At 38.6% G+C, this 17,978-nt stretch overlaps 1 protein-coding gene across 1 annotated transcript in view; it reads right to left on the bottom strand.

Moving 5' to 3' along the window:
- Window positions 1-17,978, bottom strand: part of mrps9 (mitochondrial ribosomal protein S9) — a 108,129-nt gene that overhangs the window by 10,665 nt on the left and 79,486 nt on the right. Inside the window, exon 7 of the mRNA XM_043691746.2 lies at window positions 4,852-4,927. Within this exon, the coding sequence (XP_043547681.1) occupies window positions 4,852-4,927 (76 nt within the window). The remainder of the gene's footprint in view (window positions 1-4,851; window positions 4,928-17,978) is intronic.

Genomic DNA, 17,978 nt, shown 5'->3' with positions numbered 1-17,978 from the left:
TTCCATTCAAATATTAACACATTAAACAGTTTTAAAGTACATTAAAGATATTATGTAAATGAAAATTGTTGAAATTTTACAATAGATTATCTTCTGATTTTGTTTGTTTTGTACTAGAACACAAGTTGACAGGTGTCAGAGCCAACAAGGGTTTGCACACAATTAAAATTTAATTGATTTATAAAGCCTAATTGTTGAAGTTAGGGTTTTGATGAGCAGAAACAAAATGCAACTTTCTCTGAAGATACTCCAATTCAAATTAAGTCCAATGATATTTCAATAGATTTAATACATGCTCATTTTAGTTAGAATAATTCAATCAAAATCAACAAACAAACATTCTCATGTATTAAACTCACATTAAAATCTCATTTTTAAGTACACTGTGCACAGTTTTCTTGAATATTCAGTAAACAAATCATGCCTTTTAAGTAGAGACAGGTCAATTATTTTGCTAATATAATTTGAAAGTTTATGAACATTTTGTCTTCATATTCCTTGTTTTATTCCCTATCACTTATTTTAAAAATCTAACTATGCCAGGAAACTTTAAATATTCTAAACAAAGAAATTACCAAAAAGGGTTAGCCTTTTGGCATTAAGTCTTTATTCCCTCACTGCTAACTAGAGCTGAACCAATTTTCGAACAACCTCATGTTCTAAATTGAATGGAACTCAAGCTTGAACCACCCTGATTTATAATCTATATCTTCACTACACTCAGGATTAGCTTCTCCAATATCTTCCATTCTGGTTTCCTGAATTCTATCGTCCACAAATACTAACAAACAAAATTCTGCAACCTACAGTTTGTTCTGTTCACCCATTACCTGGATATTTTGGTCATTTGTCTTTCAATAATTTACATTTTAAATTCCAGACTTCATTTACAAATTATGAACAACCTTCTTCTCATCTAATTTCCTGCAGACTCATGTCTTGTCCTTTTACCCTATAACATCAATTCCAACCTCTAACATATTCAACACTCATCCAAGTTGCATCATTGCATGTCAGTGAATTTAGGCATCTTGGACCTAAGCTTTAGAACTTGGTCCTGAAAACCCTCCACTTCTGTTAATCCAAGTAATTAAGGAAATGCTAAGTGTTATGACACTTTTGCTAACTTTTAACCTATTGCATGCTATTAGCTTTTGTATTTGTGAAATTCTCAATTTTTATCTCCATTTAGTTGCTGCATTATACAAGTTGTTAATATAAAATACATACTGTCAGGAGTACACCTGGTCAACACTCCTAGCTAGAGGGGATGCATTTTTGTTATGCATTCAATGGATTCACTGCTGATCTGGATCAGTTCAACTTTAGTAGAAATTAATTTCATTTTCAGTTCTTATTCTTAACCCATTAATACTACTTCGACTCGGTAAAGGCTGAATTTTCTTCCTACTCTTCACTATAACCCCCCACCTAAATCTTTTCTCACTTTCCCTGTTCACGAACATAAAGATACTGTCTACTATTGGGCTAGCATTCCTGAAGCAACAATAATCATCCAATATCTTACCAGGATGCACTCGTATGTATTAATCTGAGCAGCAGCACCTGTAGGTTACTAATTATGCATGATGTTACAGCTAAATTAATCAAACAGCTATACACAAACATCTTCCAGCAAGGACAGGAATAATGAATAGGAGCAAACATTCTGCCTTCACTGACTCTCCGGGCTAGTTTGGCAGCTGAACAGCTGACCTGACTGATAGCAACTAACACAACTAATTACAAAAACAGAAATTGTTGGAAATGCTCTGCAGATCTGGCTGCATCGGTGGAGAGAAATCAGAATTAACGTTGAGTCCAGTGACCCTTCCTCAACACTGATAGTAACTAGGAAAAAGTTGTTTTTTTTACTGCAGAAGATAGGGTTGGGGAGGGGGTAAGGAGTAAACAATGGGTGGAGATAGAGCCCGAAGAGACAAAAGAACAGTTGGACAGATAATGGAGCGAATAACAATCAGCCTAGGAGAATGAATAGTTACAAACGGGAACAATTAGTGGCGTGTAATAGTAAACCATATGATAACAAGGCCTGGTGTATGGCAGTTGGGGTAAGAACATGGGAGAAGGTGCCTCAAACCCTAATATTGTTGAACTCGATATGGAGTCCAGAAGGCTGCAGAGTTCCCAAGCAGAAAATGAGGTGCTGTTCTTCCAGCTTGTGCTGAGCTGTGTTGGAGCACTGCAGCAAGCCTAAGAGAAAGAGTTTGGACAGTGAACAGTATGATGTTTTGAAGTTGTTATGAAGGTGTAGAAATCTACTGTACCTTTAAGAGAATTGAAAAGCTAGCAAGGACTGACAAAGCACAGAGAGTCTTGAACAAAGTAACAATGTAACACTTGGTCAAAACAAATAGCAGCAGTTGGGTTGCTATGCAACAAAAACAAATTCAAATTTGGCCATTTTAAGCTATGCCCCAAGATACCAAAATCCAATCAACTTTGAACGTAGTATTTTGATAATATTTGAACCAATAAAATGATCCAATGTCTCAGGGTATAAAACTGGACATTTTGTACAGTTAGGGGGAAGAACTGCCAAGCCACCAACAAGTACAGACTGTTAGCAGAACAGCTCTCTGAAAGGTACCTGTCTATAAGTTTGTGGAGGAGAATATCAAAACTGACCTAGAGAAAATCTACAGAGAAAAATCTATTAAGGAGAACTGACAAAGCTGACTGGTTGTTGAAACGTGATTTTTTAAAAACATCTTAATCAGATATTTTTTAAATCGGACTAGTATTGGAGAGAGGGAGGTAAAAGAAAGGTTAAAGAGAAAGGAGTTGTAAATAGTTGTTGGCTTTAATATTCTCTGTTGGACTTAAATTGTTCATTTTTACTTTAAATCGTGACCTCTGGAATAGTTCTTTGCCTCTCGAATTTTAACAGATTACAGCACTCTTCTGTGGTGCTGGTTTAAATTAGCAGAGGGGTTTACCCCATGTCGTTACAAAGTGGCAGGCAATTGGAAGCTCACCACTAGGTGTTTCTGTTTTTTCTACCTTAAAACCAACTGAGAAATATATTTACCCACTAAGGCATCAAAACCAGCAGTTAGGACTGATATCAATATCATGATTAATATGAAGGACGTTACAGAAATACTGACCTCTAATCAACACAGTAAATGATGCCTACTGGGACTTTAGCAGCAAGTTAGCAGAAATATGAATCTTCCATCAAGGCAGCCAGAAATGGCGGGGGGGGGGGGGGTTGGCAACCATATATTTAATTTTCTTTGTGGAGAAATTTATCTTAACTTGATATATTTGTGCTATTAAAGGGAACATAATTTCTACTCCAAAGTATTACAGTATTATTTTGGATTTTAAAAAAAGGTGCAAATGTTTGAGGTTGTGGTTTCAGTAAGGAAATTGTTATATCATCATCTCATAGTATTGGCATTACACTGATCAACATTAAAAAAGTTTAAATAATCATGGAAGACATCAGATATTCAGATATTTAACCAACACTTGTAAAATTTTCATTATGACACTATAAGCAGCATCTATTATGTCAGAATATTTATTGCAGAATCATTAAAAAAAAATGTCCACACTCTGAACACGTAGTCAACACTCTCATTATATTTTTATTATACTATGTCAATATTTTTATTTGAAGTTACCTAATATCTTATGCTTTTTCCAGATGTTGCACTCAACATAAACATTTTTTAAAGTCAATGCTCATCCACAATTTGTAGCCCTGAATATTTCTAGTTTTTAGCCAATAGTAAAATTGCTGGTAGGTGTTGGAGGACTCAAGATTTGAAGGATTTTTGAAAATTGAATTATTTAAAGTTTTTTTGGAAATACCAAGGGGGAGAACGATAGTGAGAGTGAGAGAAACTTCACAGTGGACATTGGAAATTTCAGGGGCTAGGACTATGCTGAACAGTGACTGACTTTGAGAGGTTCTTATTTCATCTGGTTCAGCTGCAGCAATGCCTATCAAGAACAAGCCAAGTTGGAGGAAACCCTACTAAAAACAAGCTGCCCACTTCTGAAAAGAAAGCACTAATTTAGAGTTGCGTGTGAAACCAATTGTTTTCTTTGAAAGAGTGATCGAAAGATCAAGATTATACCATCTAAACAAGTGTTTTCGATTAGTGGCAGGTCCACAAGACTCCTGAACATTATACTCAAGTGTTTGGCCAAAAAGTTTCTCTTTTATTCAAAATGCCAACGTCTGCAAAAAATCTGTTTTATCTCCCCTCTTTTCTTTAAAAGAGTGCATGCGAGTGACAGTGCATGCACGCACAGGTGTACTTTTACATCACAATGTTTGTCAACCATCCCCTGCACCTTTGTAAGTAAGACTTGTTTTCATAATGAACCAATGTTTAATAATAATCTCATAATAAAGTGTTTATTCAGTAATCTGATTAATAGATCTTCTTAATTAAAATCTTATATAGACAAAGTATTAAATCGTTCATCTTGGTAACTGGAAACGGTACTTTTATGTTCTGACCTGTGGAGTATTGGGACGAGAATAACAGCGCTCTCCTCCAGTTTTAGTTGTAACAATGAAGTCATATTAATTCTAAGAGAAAGCTCAACAACTTGCATATAAATTTTTGTAAACTTAACTTCAGCTTAATGAAACAATAGGATTTCTCCTAAATTGCCAAATTATATTTCCCTGCAAACTGACATCGATTGCAACGGTTAGCATCCAGTTGGACTTTCGTGCTGTGAAAAATCACAAACATTGAACTATAGGATCACTCTACATGAAAATCCAGTAATACGTTTTGCAATTCTGTTTCATCTTGCAAATGTCAAATGTGAAACATAACCTATTTGAAAATTATTACTTACATCTTGGTCAGAAATATGTTCAACCAGCATCTCTTCCAGTTCTTCTTTCGTCAACCATCTACTTCCACTTAAATTTCTATTGGGGAGAAAAAGAAAGGCATTGAAGAGATACTTCTTAATTTAGTGAAATTTAAAACTTGACCCGAAAATGATCTTAATCAGGTTTACAGCTAAAGCAAATACATTGGTCATTTGTTGAAAAAGCACATGTTTAGATTAATTGTGACAAGGAAACTGTAACAAATTCTTAAATATCACAATTCAACTGATGCAGAAAACAAGTGTGCATCGCAGAAACAGGTAGGAAGGATACATTGAAAGTGATGCAACTTGATTGTGCATTGTTAGCATTATTAAAAAACGTAATCAGTGTGAATGAAATAAATCAGTAAGATATTTTAATACAATCATAGAGATTTACAGCACAGAAATACACAAAATTAACAAAAAGAACGTAATTTGTATTGATACACAAGGCTGAGTGCAATTTACTCCGATAGTTGAACAAATGTTAAATTTGAAATAACATTTCAATCACAAACAAAAACTTCAACTAAGTCATTTACACACGTCTAAGGAAGGAGCTGGCCGAGGTTGAGTGGGTAAATAGAAGGTTTGACAATAAACGTGCAGTAGAAAACATTCAAAGAAACAAATCAAAACATTCAACAAAATTGATTTCACTGAAAAACAAAAACTTAAAGATCAATCCATAGCTTACTCAGGAGGTTGAAGATATTATTAGAGGACAGTTTTAGATTACAAGAACAGGCTTGTAATGTTGCAAAGAATAGCAATAAGACAGATAATTGGAAGTTAGCAAACATTATACCTCTATTCAAGAAAGGACAGAAGAAAAAATATGGAACTACAGGCCAGGTTTCTTAACGCGCTGAGCTGGAAGGTTCATTTTCAGACGTTTCACCACCATCTTCAGTGAGCCTCCGGACAAAGCACTGCTGGTGTTTCCTGCTTTCTATTTATATGTTTGGGTTTCCTTGGGATGGCGATGTCATTCCCTGTTCTTTTTCTCAGGGTAAATGGGATCCAAGTCAATGTCTTTGTTGACAGAGTTCCTGTTGAAATGTCATGCTTCCAGGAATTCTCGTGCGTGCCTCTGTTTGGCTTGTTCTAGGATGGATATGTTGTCCCAGTCGAAGTGGTGTCCTTCCTTATCTGTATGTAAGGATACTAGTGAGAGAGGGTCATGTTGTTTTGTGGCTAGTTGATGTTCATGTATCCTGGTGGCTAGTTTTGTGCCTGTTTATCCAATATATTGTTTGTTACAGTTCTTGCATGGTATTTTGTAAATGACATTAGTTTTGTTTGTTGTCTGTATAGGGTGTTTCAAGTTCATTAGCTGCTGTTTTAGTGTGTTGGTGGGTTTGTGGTTTATCGTGATGCCAAGGGGTTTGGCAGTCATTTCCGAGATGTCTTTGATGTAGGGGAGAGTGGCTAGGGTTTCTGGATGCATTTTGCTTGCTTGTTTGGATTTGTTGCTGAGAAATCGGCAGACTGTGTTCATTGGGTACCCATTCTCTTTGAATACACTATATAGATGATTTTCTTCTGTTTGTCAAACATATAAATAGAAAGCAGGAAACACCAGCAATGTTTCATCCGGAGGCTCACTGAAGATGTTACCTAATATGGTGAAGAAAATTCTGAAAACGAACCTTACAGCTCAGCAAGCAAACCTTCATCGAGAACCTCAGCCTGAGCTACAAATCTTCTCAAAACCCATCAGTTTTCTTAACATTAGTCATTGGGAAAAATAATACACCATTATTAGAAAGCTTTAACAATGCACTAACAAAAAAAATAGCATGACTAGAAACGCAACAACAGGAGTATACCATTCCTCGAGCAGCCCCTCGAGTCTACACCACCATTCTCAATCATGGCTGACCATTTACCCAAATGCCATTTTATCACACTATCCCATGATCCTTGATGTCATGAGTATCTAGAAATCCATCAATCTCTGCCTTGAGTCAAAAAGCGTGGTGCTGGAAAAGCACAGCCGGACAGGCAACACCCGAGGAGCAGAAAAGTTGATGTTGGGGTGATGGTGATGATAGTTCAGAGAAGAGGGTGGAGTGGATAGGTAGAAAGGAAGATGGACAGGTAGGACAGTTCAAGAGGGCAGTGTCGAGTTGGAGGGTTGGAAATGGGATAAGGTGTGGGGAGGTGGGGGGGAGGGGTGGGGGGAGAGGGGAGATCAGGAAACTGGTGAAATTGACATTGAGCCAGTGTGGTTGGAGAGTCCCAAGACAGAAGATGAGGTGTTTTTCCTCCAAGCATCGGGTGCCAGAATCAGGTGGTGGAGAACTTGCATGTAGATGAGGGGAGAGGTTAGGGTGCAAAATTTACATCTTTTGCAGTGGCAAGGCTAGGTGCTGGGAATGGAGGTTGGGTTGGTGGGGTGTGGACCTAATGAGGATGTCGTGGAGGGAATGATCTCTGTGGAATGCTGAAAGGGGTGGGAAGGGAAATATATCTCTAAGGGTGAGGTCTGACCGTAGGTGGCAGAAATGGTAGAGACTCCCCCTTTACCTCCATCCAAGGTCCCAAAGGATCCTTCCACATCTGGCAGAGATTTTCCTGCACCTCCAAACACCTCATCTACTGTGTCTATTACTCTCGCTGTGGTCTTCTCTACATTGGGGAGACAAGACGCCAACTTGCGGAAGGTTTCAGAGAACATCTCCAGGACACATGCACCAATCAACCCCATCGCCCTGTGATTAAACACTTCAACTCCCCCTCAGCCAAGGATATGCAAGCCCTGGACCTCCTCCACTGCTAAATTCTAGCCACCTGATGCCGGGAGGCAGAACACCTCATCCTCCCCTCCCCCTCCCCTCACTCCACATTCCTGATGAAAAGCTTATGTTATCAAGCTCCTCGGATGCAGTCTGACCAGCTGTGTTTTTCCACCACCAGATTTTTGACTGATCTCCAGCATCTGCAGTCCTCACTTTCTCCTGATGTCTGCCTCAAACCTATTCAATGACTCAAGTTTTCACAGCTTCCCAGGATAGAGAATTCCAAAGATTCATTATCTTCCAAGTGAAGACATTTCTTCTCATCTCAGTTCTAAGTGGCTCACCCGTTATTTGCACACAGTTCCCTTGCTTCTGGACCCTGCCCTTACACCAGCTGGGGAAACATCCTTTCTGCAGCCACCCTGTCTAGATTGAAGGATTTCCTAAAGTGAAATGAGATCACTCTTGAGAATACAAGCATATTCTCCTCAATATCTCCTCACAGGACAGTCTCACCATTCCCAGAATTAGACTGGTGAAACTCTGCTACACTTCCTCTACAAAAGTATGTAATTAAGTGGACCAAAACTGCACAGAACACTACACTGCATTCAAAGTTTGTGAGAAGATTTGTAGCTCGGGTGCTCGTTGTTGTGGTTGTGTTCGCCGAGCTGGGAATTTGTGTTGCAGACGTTTCGTCCCCTGTCCAGGTGACATCCTCAGTGCTTGGGAGCCTCCTGTGAAGCGCTTCTGTGATCTTTCCTCCGGCATTTGTAGTGGTTTGAATCTGCCGCTTCCGGTTGTCAGTTCCAGCTGTCCGCTGCAGTGGTCGGTATATTGGGTCAAGGTCGATGTGCTTATTGATTGAATCTGTGGATGAGTGCCATGCCTCTAGGAATTCCCTGGCTGTTCTCTGTTTGGCTTGTCCTACAATAGTAGTGTTGTCTCAGTCAAATTCATGTTGCTTGTCAACTGCGTGTGAGGCTACTAAGGATAGCTAGTCGTGTCGTTTTGTGGCTAGTTGGTGTTCATGGATGCGGATCGTTAGCTGTCTTCCTGTTTGTCCTATGTAGTGTTTTGTGCAGTCCTTACATGGGATTTTGTACACTACATTGGTTTTGCTCATGCTGGGTATTGAGTCCTTCGTTCTGGTGAGTTGCTGTCTGAGACTGGCTGTTGGTTTGTGTGCTGTTATGAGTCCTAGTGGTCGCAGTAGTCTGGCTGTGAGTTCGGAAATGCCCTTGATGTATGGTAGTGTGGCTAGTCCTTTGGGTTGCGGCATGTCCTCATTCCATTGTCTTTCCCTTAGGCTTCTGTTGATGAAATTGCGCGGGTATCCGTTTTTGGCGAATACATTATATAGGTGTTCTTCTTCCTCTTTTTGCTTTTGTGGTTTAAGACTTGGTCTGTGTGTGTGGCTTTCCTGTATACCTTTGTGGTGAATTCTCCATTCGGTGTTCTCTGTACCATCACGTCTAAGACTGCATGTAAGGACTGCACAAAACACTACATAGGACAAACAGGAAGACAGCTAACGATCCGCATCCATGAACACCAACTAGCCACAAAACGACACGACTAGCTATCCTTAGTAGCCTCACACGCAGTTGACAAGCAACATGAATTTGACTGAGACAACACTACTATTGTAGGACAAGCCAAACAGAGAACAGCCAGGGAATTCCTAGAGGCATGGCACTCATCCACAGATTCAATCAATAAGCACATCGACCTTGACCCAATATAACGACCACTGCAACAGACAGCTGGAACTGACAACCGGAAGCGGCAGATTCAAACCACTACAAATGCCGGAGGAAAGATCACAGAAGCGCTTCACAGGAGGCTCCCAAGCACTGAGGATGTCACCTGGACAGGGGACGAAACGTCTGCAACACAAATTCCCAGCTCGGCGAACACAACTACAACAACTCCACTGCATCTCACTAAGGTTCTGTACAATTGATGTAAGACATTTTTAATCCTGCATTCAAATCCTCTTATGATAAAGGCCAAAAGATTAGAACAAGTCAATATGGTTTAGCAAAAGGAAATTCTTTTGACAACCTTTGAGAGTTTTGAGGTTGTAACTAGTAGGGATAGGATAAAGGGGAACCAGTTGATTTTATACAACTGGATTTCCAAAAAACATTTGATAATGTATCAGAAAAAAGTTAATACACAAGTTGGCAATGATACATTAGCATGGATTGGAGACTGGTTTGTGGACTGGAAGCACAAAGTAGACATTTTTAAAGTTGTCAGGTTGTGACTAGTGGAGTGCTGCAATGATCACTAATTGGCCCTAATCTATTTTTAATCTATAAAGTGCCCTAGAGTAACATATACAGGGTTTCTGATGATGCATAGTTAGAGGAATGTAGACTGTGGGGACATAGAGGCTGCAAAGCTGGATTAAATCAGTGGGCAGTGGAGATGGAGTATAATGTGGGGACTTGAGAGGTTCTTCACTTTTGTCATAAATAGATTATATTTTTAAAAAGGTATGAAATTTATAAATATTGATTTGAGAGAAATTAGGATGCACTTGTAAAAGAAACGCAAACAAATTAGCACATAGGTGCATCAAACAATTAGGGATGAATGGGCTGCCCTACAATGAAAGGCTGAATAAATTGTGTCCACTTTCTCTGGAGTTTAAAAGAATGAGAAATGATCACCAAGTAATATTCAAGGTTATAGTGGGGCCTGTCAAGGTGGCTATGGAGGAGGGTCTTTTCTCATTGCTGTAAAGTTTAGGAAAAAGGGGCACAATTTCAAATTAAAGGGCAAAACATTTAGGTCTGAGATGAGGAGAGATTTCTTCAAAGTATTGTGAATCTTCAGAATTCTCTATCTTCGAAGTTGTGGATGTGCCATTATTGAGTAACACTGGAGACAGAAATAGATGAATTTTCAATCTCTGAATGAATCAAAGGATATGGGAAGGGGCAGGAGAGTGGAGCTGAAGCTCAAGGTTGACATAATCATGTTGAATGTTGGATTAGATTAAATTGGTCATACAGTTTTTGCCTTCTTTTTATATCTTGAGGTGGTGATGTGCGTACTGCACTCACAAACTTAAAACCAGTCACTGGAGGTTGGGGGTTGGAGGGGAATATGCAGGCAGAGGAGAAAAGGAGAGAGGGAGGGGAGAAGACAGGAGGAGTTTTGTGCATTAGTTGGAACTTGTTGCTTGGCTCTCTTGCTTAATTTCCTGTCAATTCAATTCCTCAAAAACACATCTGTCTTTCACTTGCCCCTCCTAATGTGGCAAAACAAGATAATGCTCCTCCTTCTTGGCGTTTTTACTGATAAAGATTTGGAAATTTCACAGTTTCCTCTAAAACAGTTTAATCATGCAAAACGACAAAACAAAATTGCTTTTTTTTTAAAATAAAGAGTACAGGACATCCTCATATACCAAGTGTTCTTGTATGTCTTGCTGAATTATTTATATAAAAAAAACTTAGTACAGAGGCACACCATATCATAAAATAAAAGCTACCTTAAACAGACAGTAACAAAAAAAACTCAACACTTGGAATTCATTGGCAGCAAGTTGTGAGGAAGTGGAGGAATGAATAACAAGCCAAACGTTCACTCGCTTACAGACGGGATCATGTACACCAATCACCATCTATTTTAGATTCAGAAATTAGGGCTCAGATGATATAATATTGCAGTAGGCAAAAATGCATCTGCAGCATCTACATTGCTAAAGATATTGTGTTTTGCAATTATTTCTGCTTGTTTATTCGCATTAATAAGCTTTAAGTGCCTGATTACTAAAATTACAGTTAGATTATCGACAAACATGATATGCAGAGCAGCACCAGATCCACAAGATCTCCTTACTGTTATGTCTGAAGATACCATTTGGCATCATTCTTACTGAAATCCTCAACCTCAAGAAAACACCAGATGGCATTGTTGTGCAGAACAGGATCAACATTGCAGCAAATCAAATTACAACAGCGTCAATGATTCATCGCTGGGCACAGCAGGCAATGTATTTGCCTTGGTGAGATAAATAACAACATAACCTGAATGTTCATAGCAGAAAGAATACTTTGATGCATGTACAGTTTCCAACAAGCCCATTTCTGACAGACAACTTAAGCTTCAAGAAACAAAAAAATACATTTTAGGTTTGGTGACAAAGTATCACATTTTAATGCACTAAAATCAATTCAAGGATATAGGAATGTACACATGGGCAGTTTCAAGCTACCTTGGGGTTTGTAAGAAATCCCCAAATTTGCTGAGATGAAACAATTTATTGAAATTACAAATTAGTGCTCCAAAACAAAATTTACTCATAGAATTGATGCCTCAAGACAGAACATACAAACACATGTTAAAGCAATTCTTGACAAGTCAAATCAACAGTTCTGAATGAACACTCAGTTTTCAAATTTGGTGGCAATCCAAGGTGTTAAAAGTGACAAATCACTGATTAAGTACAAAAACAAAATGTATAGGTAAGCTCCCACGTATCCACTTACAAAATGAGCTTGTTAAAAAGCATTCATCTCATCTGGAGTAAATATATTTATTGGGGTGACAATTTAGTACTCACAAGATGCATTAAAATAAATCACCTCCTCCCATGATGTGAATAAAACACAATGATGGTGATGGAAGGCAAAGTTGTGCAGTTGAAACCAGAATTTCACAATACTATTTAAGTATGCTCTTGAATTAATTATCTGACTACAAAACAAGAACTGGTACATAACATTAAAGAGTTAAGGAAGCTAGTAAAAGAATAATTTGAAGACATTTTCACTTCTAAGGAAAATGTAAGATTAGACAAGTGGTGCAAGCTCCTGTCGTAGCCATAGGCAAAATAGCAAACATGTGAAATCATTGCTATTCTTACTCCTCAGGAGTATATAATCATAAGGGTGCAAAAGAATTCAGAAACAATGTTGTAAAGAACACAATTTTTCTTTTTCTTTATTTTGAACCAAAATGGGAACAGGGTACTCCTTCAAACCAAGGACTGTGGAAGGAGTTACTACATTTTTAAAAATAAGCTACAGGAGCTCACTGCCAGTTACCTGCACAGTTGTTTCATTTGAGCAATGGGAGAATAGATCTGAAGCCACAGCACTGGTGTTATGTACGTGAATGTGAACCTTACCTAGTGATAATTGCTGATTGCACGAAGAATCAAGTCTAATCGTGGGTGCATGAAATCATCAGAATGGTGATAACTGAGTAGCTCATGAACAAGTGAACAACTTGCATGTTTACAACATGAGGGAGAAGATTCCGGACTGCGGAATAAACAAGGTACCTCTTTGCAAGTGAAGTAAACAAAACCCAAACAGGGGTTAGATATTATCTCCCACCAGCTGCTGCCTCTAACCAATGCCTAGAAAATTTCACAAATAGTGTGCCAGCCACCCCGTGTCTTCCACAAAGAATTTTGAAACAAGGAGATCAGAGACCAGAGAATTTTATTGAGCAAAGAGGAAATCTCATTGAATCCTGTGAACTGGTGCTATTAAACTGTACTTCACCAGCAATCTTTCCTCCACACATAACAGCCATGTTTGTCTGTCTTGTATGTTTGTGTATGATTAAGGGGATTAGAATTTCTTATATTTTTGTTTACCTATGACAATAATTAATTTACTTTTAATTAATAGTTTGTGATAAGTACAAAAACCTGATCAGTATCTTCTGTTAACCAGAGTGCATCACTCAGGTACTTTTAAGTACTTTGATTAAACCTTTAATTCATGCGACCATTACAAAAGTTAGTGGGTTCGATTATCAGTGCACTTGCTCAAGTGAGTCGTAACAATGAATTCAAATATTACAAAAATGTAACTGGGTGAGGGAAATTCACAAACTGTAATAGACAATAAAGCTGGAAAAGCAACAAAACTTCAAAAATACAACTTGGAATGAAAACCACACGTTTCTCTTTTGCAGACCATAAACTGAAATAGAAATTAGACTGCTAAACAGCCAAAAAAACAAGAGTTTTGCAACTTTGAAATCAAGTGCTGCACACTTAACAGTAGTGCCAGACAATCATACTCTTTCTAGCAGTATGGGAGAGATTTTAAGTCTGAGTGGCACATACAGCCTTTGAATTAGGCAAATTCTGCCTCACAGTAGCCCTGGTTTTAAAGATTTGCAGAACAATCTAAGCTATAAGTGCAACTACAGCCAGAAACATCCAGAGCTTGCAAATTGAAACCTTCCACTATTCCCTCCATTTTGGGGGGAGGAGGATAAGACAGAAAAACCTAGAAAGCTTCAAATAAAGAATCTAAACAAGAAAAGGCCTTGGTCTGTCAGATCAACAACTGAAGTAAAGAAAAATCATTGCTTTAGAGACAGCATGTCATCAATGCTAAAAATCAAGAGGAACTGAGAGACAATGTAACCTGCCTTTGAGTTCTGGACTTCAGATCTTTGGAATTTTGCTTTTGCCATCTATATTCTTTTTCCACCTATAACAGTTTGTCTGCTGAATGTCTTCATTGTGAATGGGTGCATGTGTATTTTGAGTTATTTAAAAAAACACTTACAATTTAAGTTACATAGTAGAAGGTTAGAAAGCTATCTTATTTCTGCTTTTTGTTATAGTCAAGTTATGTTCCAGTAACTAAGAGCTATTTTCTGTTAGATACAAAACCTGGTGTGAATTGCTTTTATCCTGAATAACAGTCAGTTAGGTAAATTGGTCACTTGGGTGGTCTAATTGCGATTTTATTCATTTTGTGACGGCTTGTGGAACAGTGGGGCATCATTATTAACGCACACTTCCCAGTTAAGTCATGACAAATAATTTTGAATAACAACATGGAAATATAGAACTCTGAAACTGCTACCCTGCTGAGCTACTCCAGTGCTGATTTTAATTTCAGAAACAACTACCCTCCTGGAATTTCTTCCTTTCTATTGTGTGGTCATTGCTGTCAAACCAACATAAAGGGACAGTAAACAATGTATCGCCAGCAGGTCTGAAGAAGTCATGCTAGACTCAAAACATTAACTGTTTCTCTCTCCACAGATGCTGCTAGACCTGCCGATTCTCCCCAGCGGGGTTTGGTAAACAACATGGAGTGAGTGAAGCTCATTACATCTGAAGTGCTGCTGATGGCTCAACAAGTCTCTGGTACAATGAACAGTAGTTTTTGACTGGGGCATAGAAACTGCTCTGGGAAATGAAATCACTTACCTTAATAAGCACGTTACATGAACAAGACTCCTAGTATTTAAAAACAAGTTTTAAGTGCATGTTTTATGAATTGCTGCTTTAGTCTGATACAAGAAAGTGCAGTCTTTTATTTACATCAAGAACCTCTGCAGAAAATGAGACTTCAGGCTGAACTAAACATGACTCAAGTCCAATACTGCCTTAAAAACTGCTTGTCTGGAAGATTTCTGTTACTTCCAGAAAAGTGGACCATATCTGCACACAAACTTCAAAAAGAACTTGTGCCATTTCAGCCAACTGTACCGACCTGAATTCAAGCTCCTATAGAACTAAAGCTTCAGAGGACAGTGACGGAAATCACAGGAAATAACATCCATAGCTTTGAGTTTAAGTTCTGAGGTTGTAAACTCTTTCCTTTCTTGGTGTTCTTTCCCTTTGCTTCCTACTCTGCTTGTTTGTGTGCAACATTATCTCTGACTTGAGTGCATGAACCAAGCACTTTTAAGGAAAGAAAGGAAAATAATATGGCACATCTTACTGCAAAAGGCAAAATAAATAAGAACTTTTAAAAATAACTCACTTTACAGACAAAACAGGAGAAGGATAAAATAATTCAATCTTCCAATTAGCAGAATTGTATTCAACTGTCAGCTGTAAATCTCACAGACTTGCATATTCTACACTCCACCATTAGCATCAAAACAGGAGCAGAAGCATTAATCCAGATTCCATGAAGAATGCAGGAGAACTAACTTTAAAGTGAACAGTCAACTTTGTGCAACTTTTAAAAAAGGTGCAGTGCACTGACTGATATAGCATGTGATAACTGGAATAAGAGATTCCACACCCAATGGATGAGACCAAAGCTGTCGTACATCCAGTTGCCATTTCTGGTGGACAACTAAACAACACCATGAGGCAGCTCCACAAATATCCCCACCCTTAATGATGAGGGAGCCCAGCACATCCATGTAAAAGAAAAAGCTGAAACACCACAAACATTCTTCAGTCAGAAGTGTCTCATGGGTGAGGATCTCAACCTCAAGGTTTCCAGCATGACAAATGCTAATTTCAGTAAATTTGATTCACTCCACTTAATGTCAATAAACAGTAGAAGACATTAAGGCTCCATGTCCTGCTAACATCGCAGCAACAGCATTGATGGTTTGTGCTCCAGAACTATCTGCTGAATCTATGATTAAAGGATGGGATAAATGGATACATGGATGATGCTAATCTGATTGGGCACCGTCAGCATACGTTTGCAAATGTAAAATTATGTGTGATGAACTTGGGAAGGTTTTTTTGGGACTACTTTACTAACAAAATTGATTAGGGAGAGCTGGTGGATGTTGTACATTTTGATTTTCATAGCCATAGGAGACTGGTTAGAAAAATTAAAGTACAAGGGGTATGAAGTTATGTACAGGCACGGATTAATGATTGGCTAACAGACAAAAAACAGGAGTAATAAATGGATCATTTTCATATCGGCAGACTATGACTTGAAGTGTATTGCAAAGATTAGCACCTAGGACTGCAGCTTTTGAAAATATACATCAAGGATTTGGAGGTGGGGGCCAAGTGAAAAATTCTAAATGACACAAAGCTAAATGGGAATGCATTTTGTAAGAAAGACTTAAAATTGCTCCAGGAAGATTTGGATAGACTTAGATGATGGATTAGAACATTGTTCTTTGTAGAAGTGCAAAGATTCACTCGACTTGCTTCTAAAATGGCAGGATTGTCTAATGAAGAGAGAGGTGGTGATCTCATGGAACTTACAAAATACTTAAGGGACAGACAAGGTAGATTCAGATAAAATCTTTCTTCTGGTTGGGGATGCTAAAATTGGAGTTTGGGAGGCATAATTTAAAACTGGGTTATGGCACGTACATGGGACTAATCTGTTCAGTAATGCTTAGTTTGCACTCTGCCTGGGCCACTCAGCTTGTTATTGATCCAAAGCTGGACTAAAGAGCTGAACAAAAGGAAGGAAATGAGAGTAACTCGTGTTGACATTGAGTGTGACCTGAGTGAGGCATCAAAGAGTCCTGCCAAAATTTAAGTCAACGGGGATCATGGGGAATCTCTCTTCATTGATTGGAGTCATACCTAGCTGAATGGAAGACACTGGTAGAGGCCAATCATCAGTTCTTGGGAATCACCATAGGATTCCTCAGAATAGGCGAGCCCGACTAGCTTCAGCTCATACAGCAATGACTTGCCTTTCATCAAAAAGGTCAGCAATGGAAATGATGGATAAGATTCAACACCATTTGAGACTCCTCAAATATGAAGAAATCCTTGTCCATATGTCACAAGATCTGGACACATCCAGGATTAGGCTAAGAAGCAAGAGACCGTCAATGATAACCACTAACAAGAGATAATCTAACTGTCTCCCCATAACATTCAATGGCATTACCATCACTGAATTCCCCACTAGCAATATCCTGGGGTTATCACTGACCAAGCCATGTAAATACTGTGGCTACAAGTGCAAGAGGCTAAGACTGGAAATTCTGTGACAATTAACTCTCCTTTCTTCCAAAAACCTATCCATAAAATATAAATCAGAAATGCAATGGGACACTCTTCACTTGCCTGTATGAACATAGCTACAACAATTCTCAACAAGCTCATCAACAAGTTCACCAACATCCAGTACAAAGTAATTGAATAGAAAATGCTGAAGGAACTCAACAGATATGGCAGCGTCTTTGGAGAGAGAAACATAGTTTAAATAGTGAGTTGTGACTCTGCATCGGGACTGTTCCAAAGAAACATCATTGAACTGAAAACATGAAGTCTATTTTTCTTTATACAGCTAGACCTGCTGAATTTCTACAGCATTCTATATTTCAGATTTCCAGCAGTATTTAGCTTTTATACAGTACAAAGTCATGCCACATCCACCCACTGACTCTCAATGGCACATTGTACAACATGCACTGCAGCACCTCACCTTCACTTCGTTAACTTCCAACCCCATGACTTCTACCACCTTGAAGGACAACGGCAACAGGCAAATGATACCTACACCAGCTAGCACTCTAGATAATACACTATCCTCACTTGAAGTGATATTGCTAATGCTTCATTTAGCCGGTTCAAAATCCTGGAACTACCTTCCTAGCAGCACCTGAATCAGATGGACTGCACTGGTTTAA

This window comes from Chiloscyllium plagiosum, unplaced genomic scaffold, assembly GCF_037043375.1.
Source record: "Chiloscyllium plagiosum isolate Xiang-an unplaced genomic scaffold, Cpla_swu_hap1 HiC_scaffold_6, whole genome shotgun sequence".
Classification (NCBI taxonomy): domain Eukaryota; kingdom Metazoa; phylum Chordata; class Chondrichthyes; order Orectolobiformes; family Hemiscylliidae; genus Chiloscyllium; species Chiloscyllium plagiosum.
This window is presented reverse-complemented; position numbering and strand designations above follow the sequence as displayed.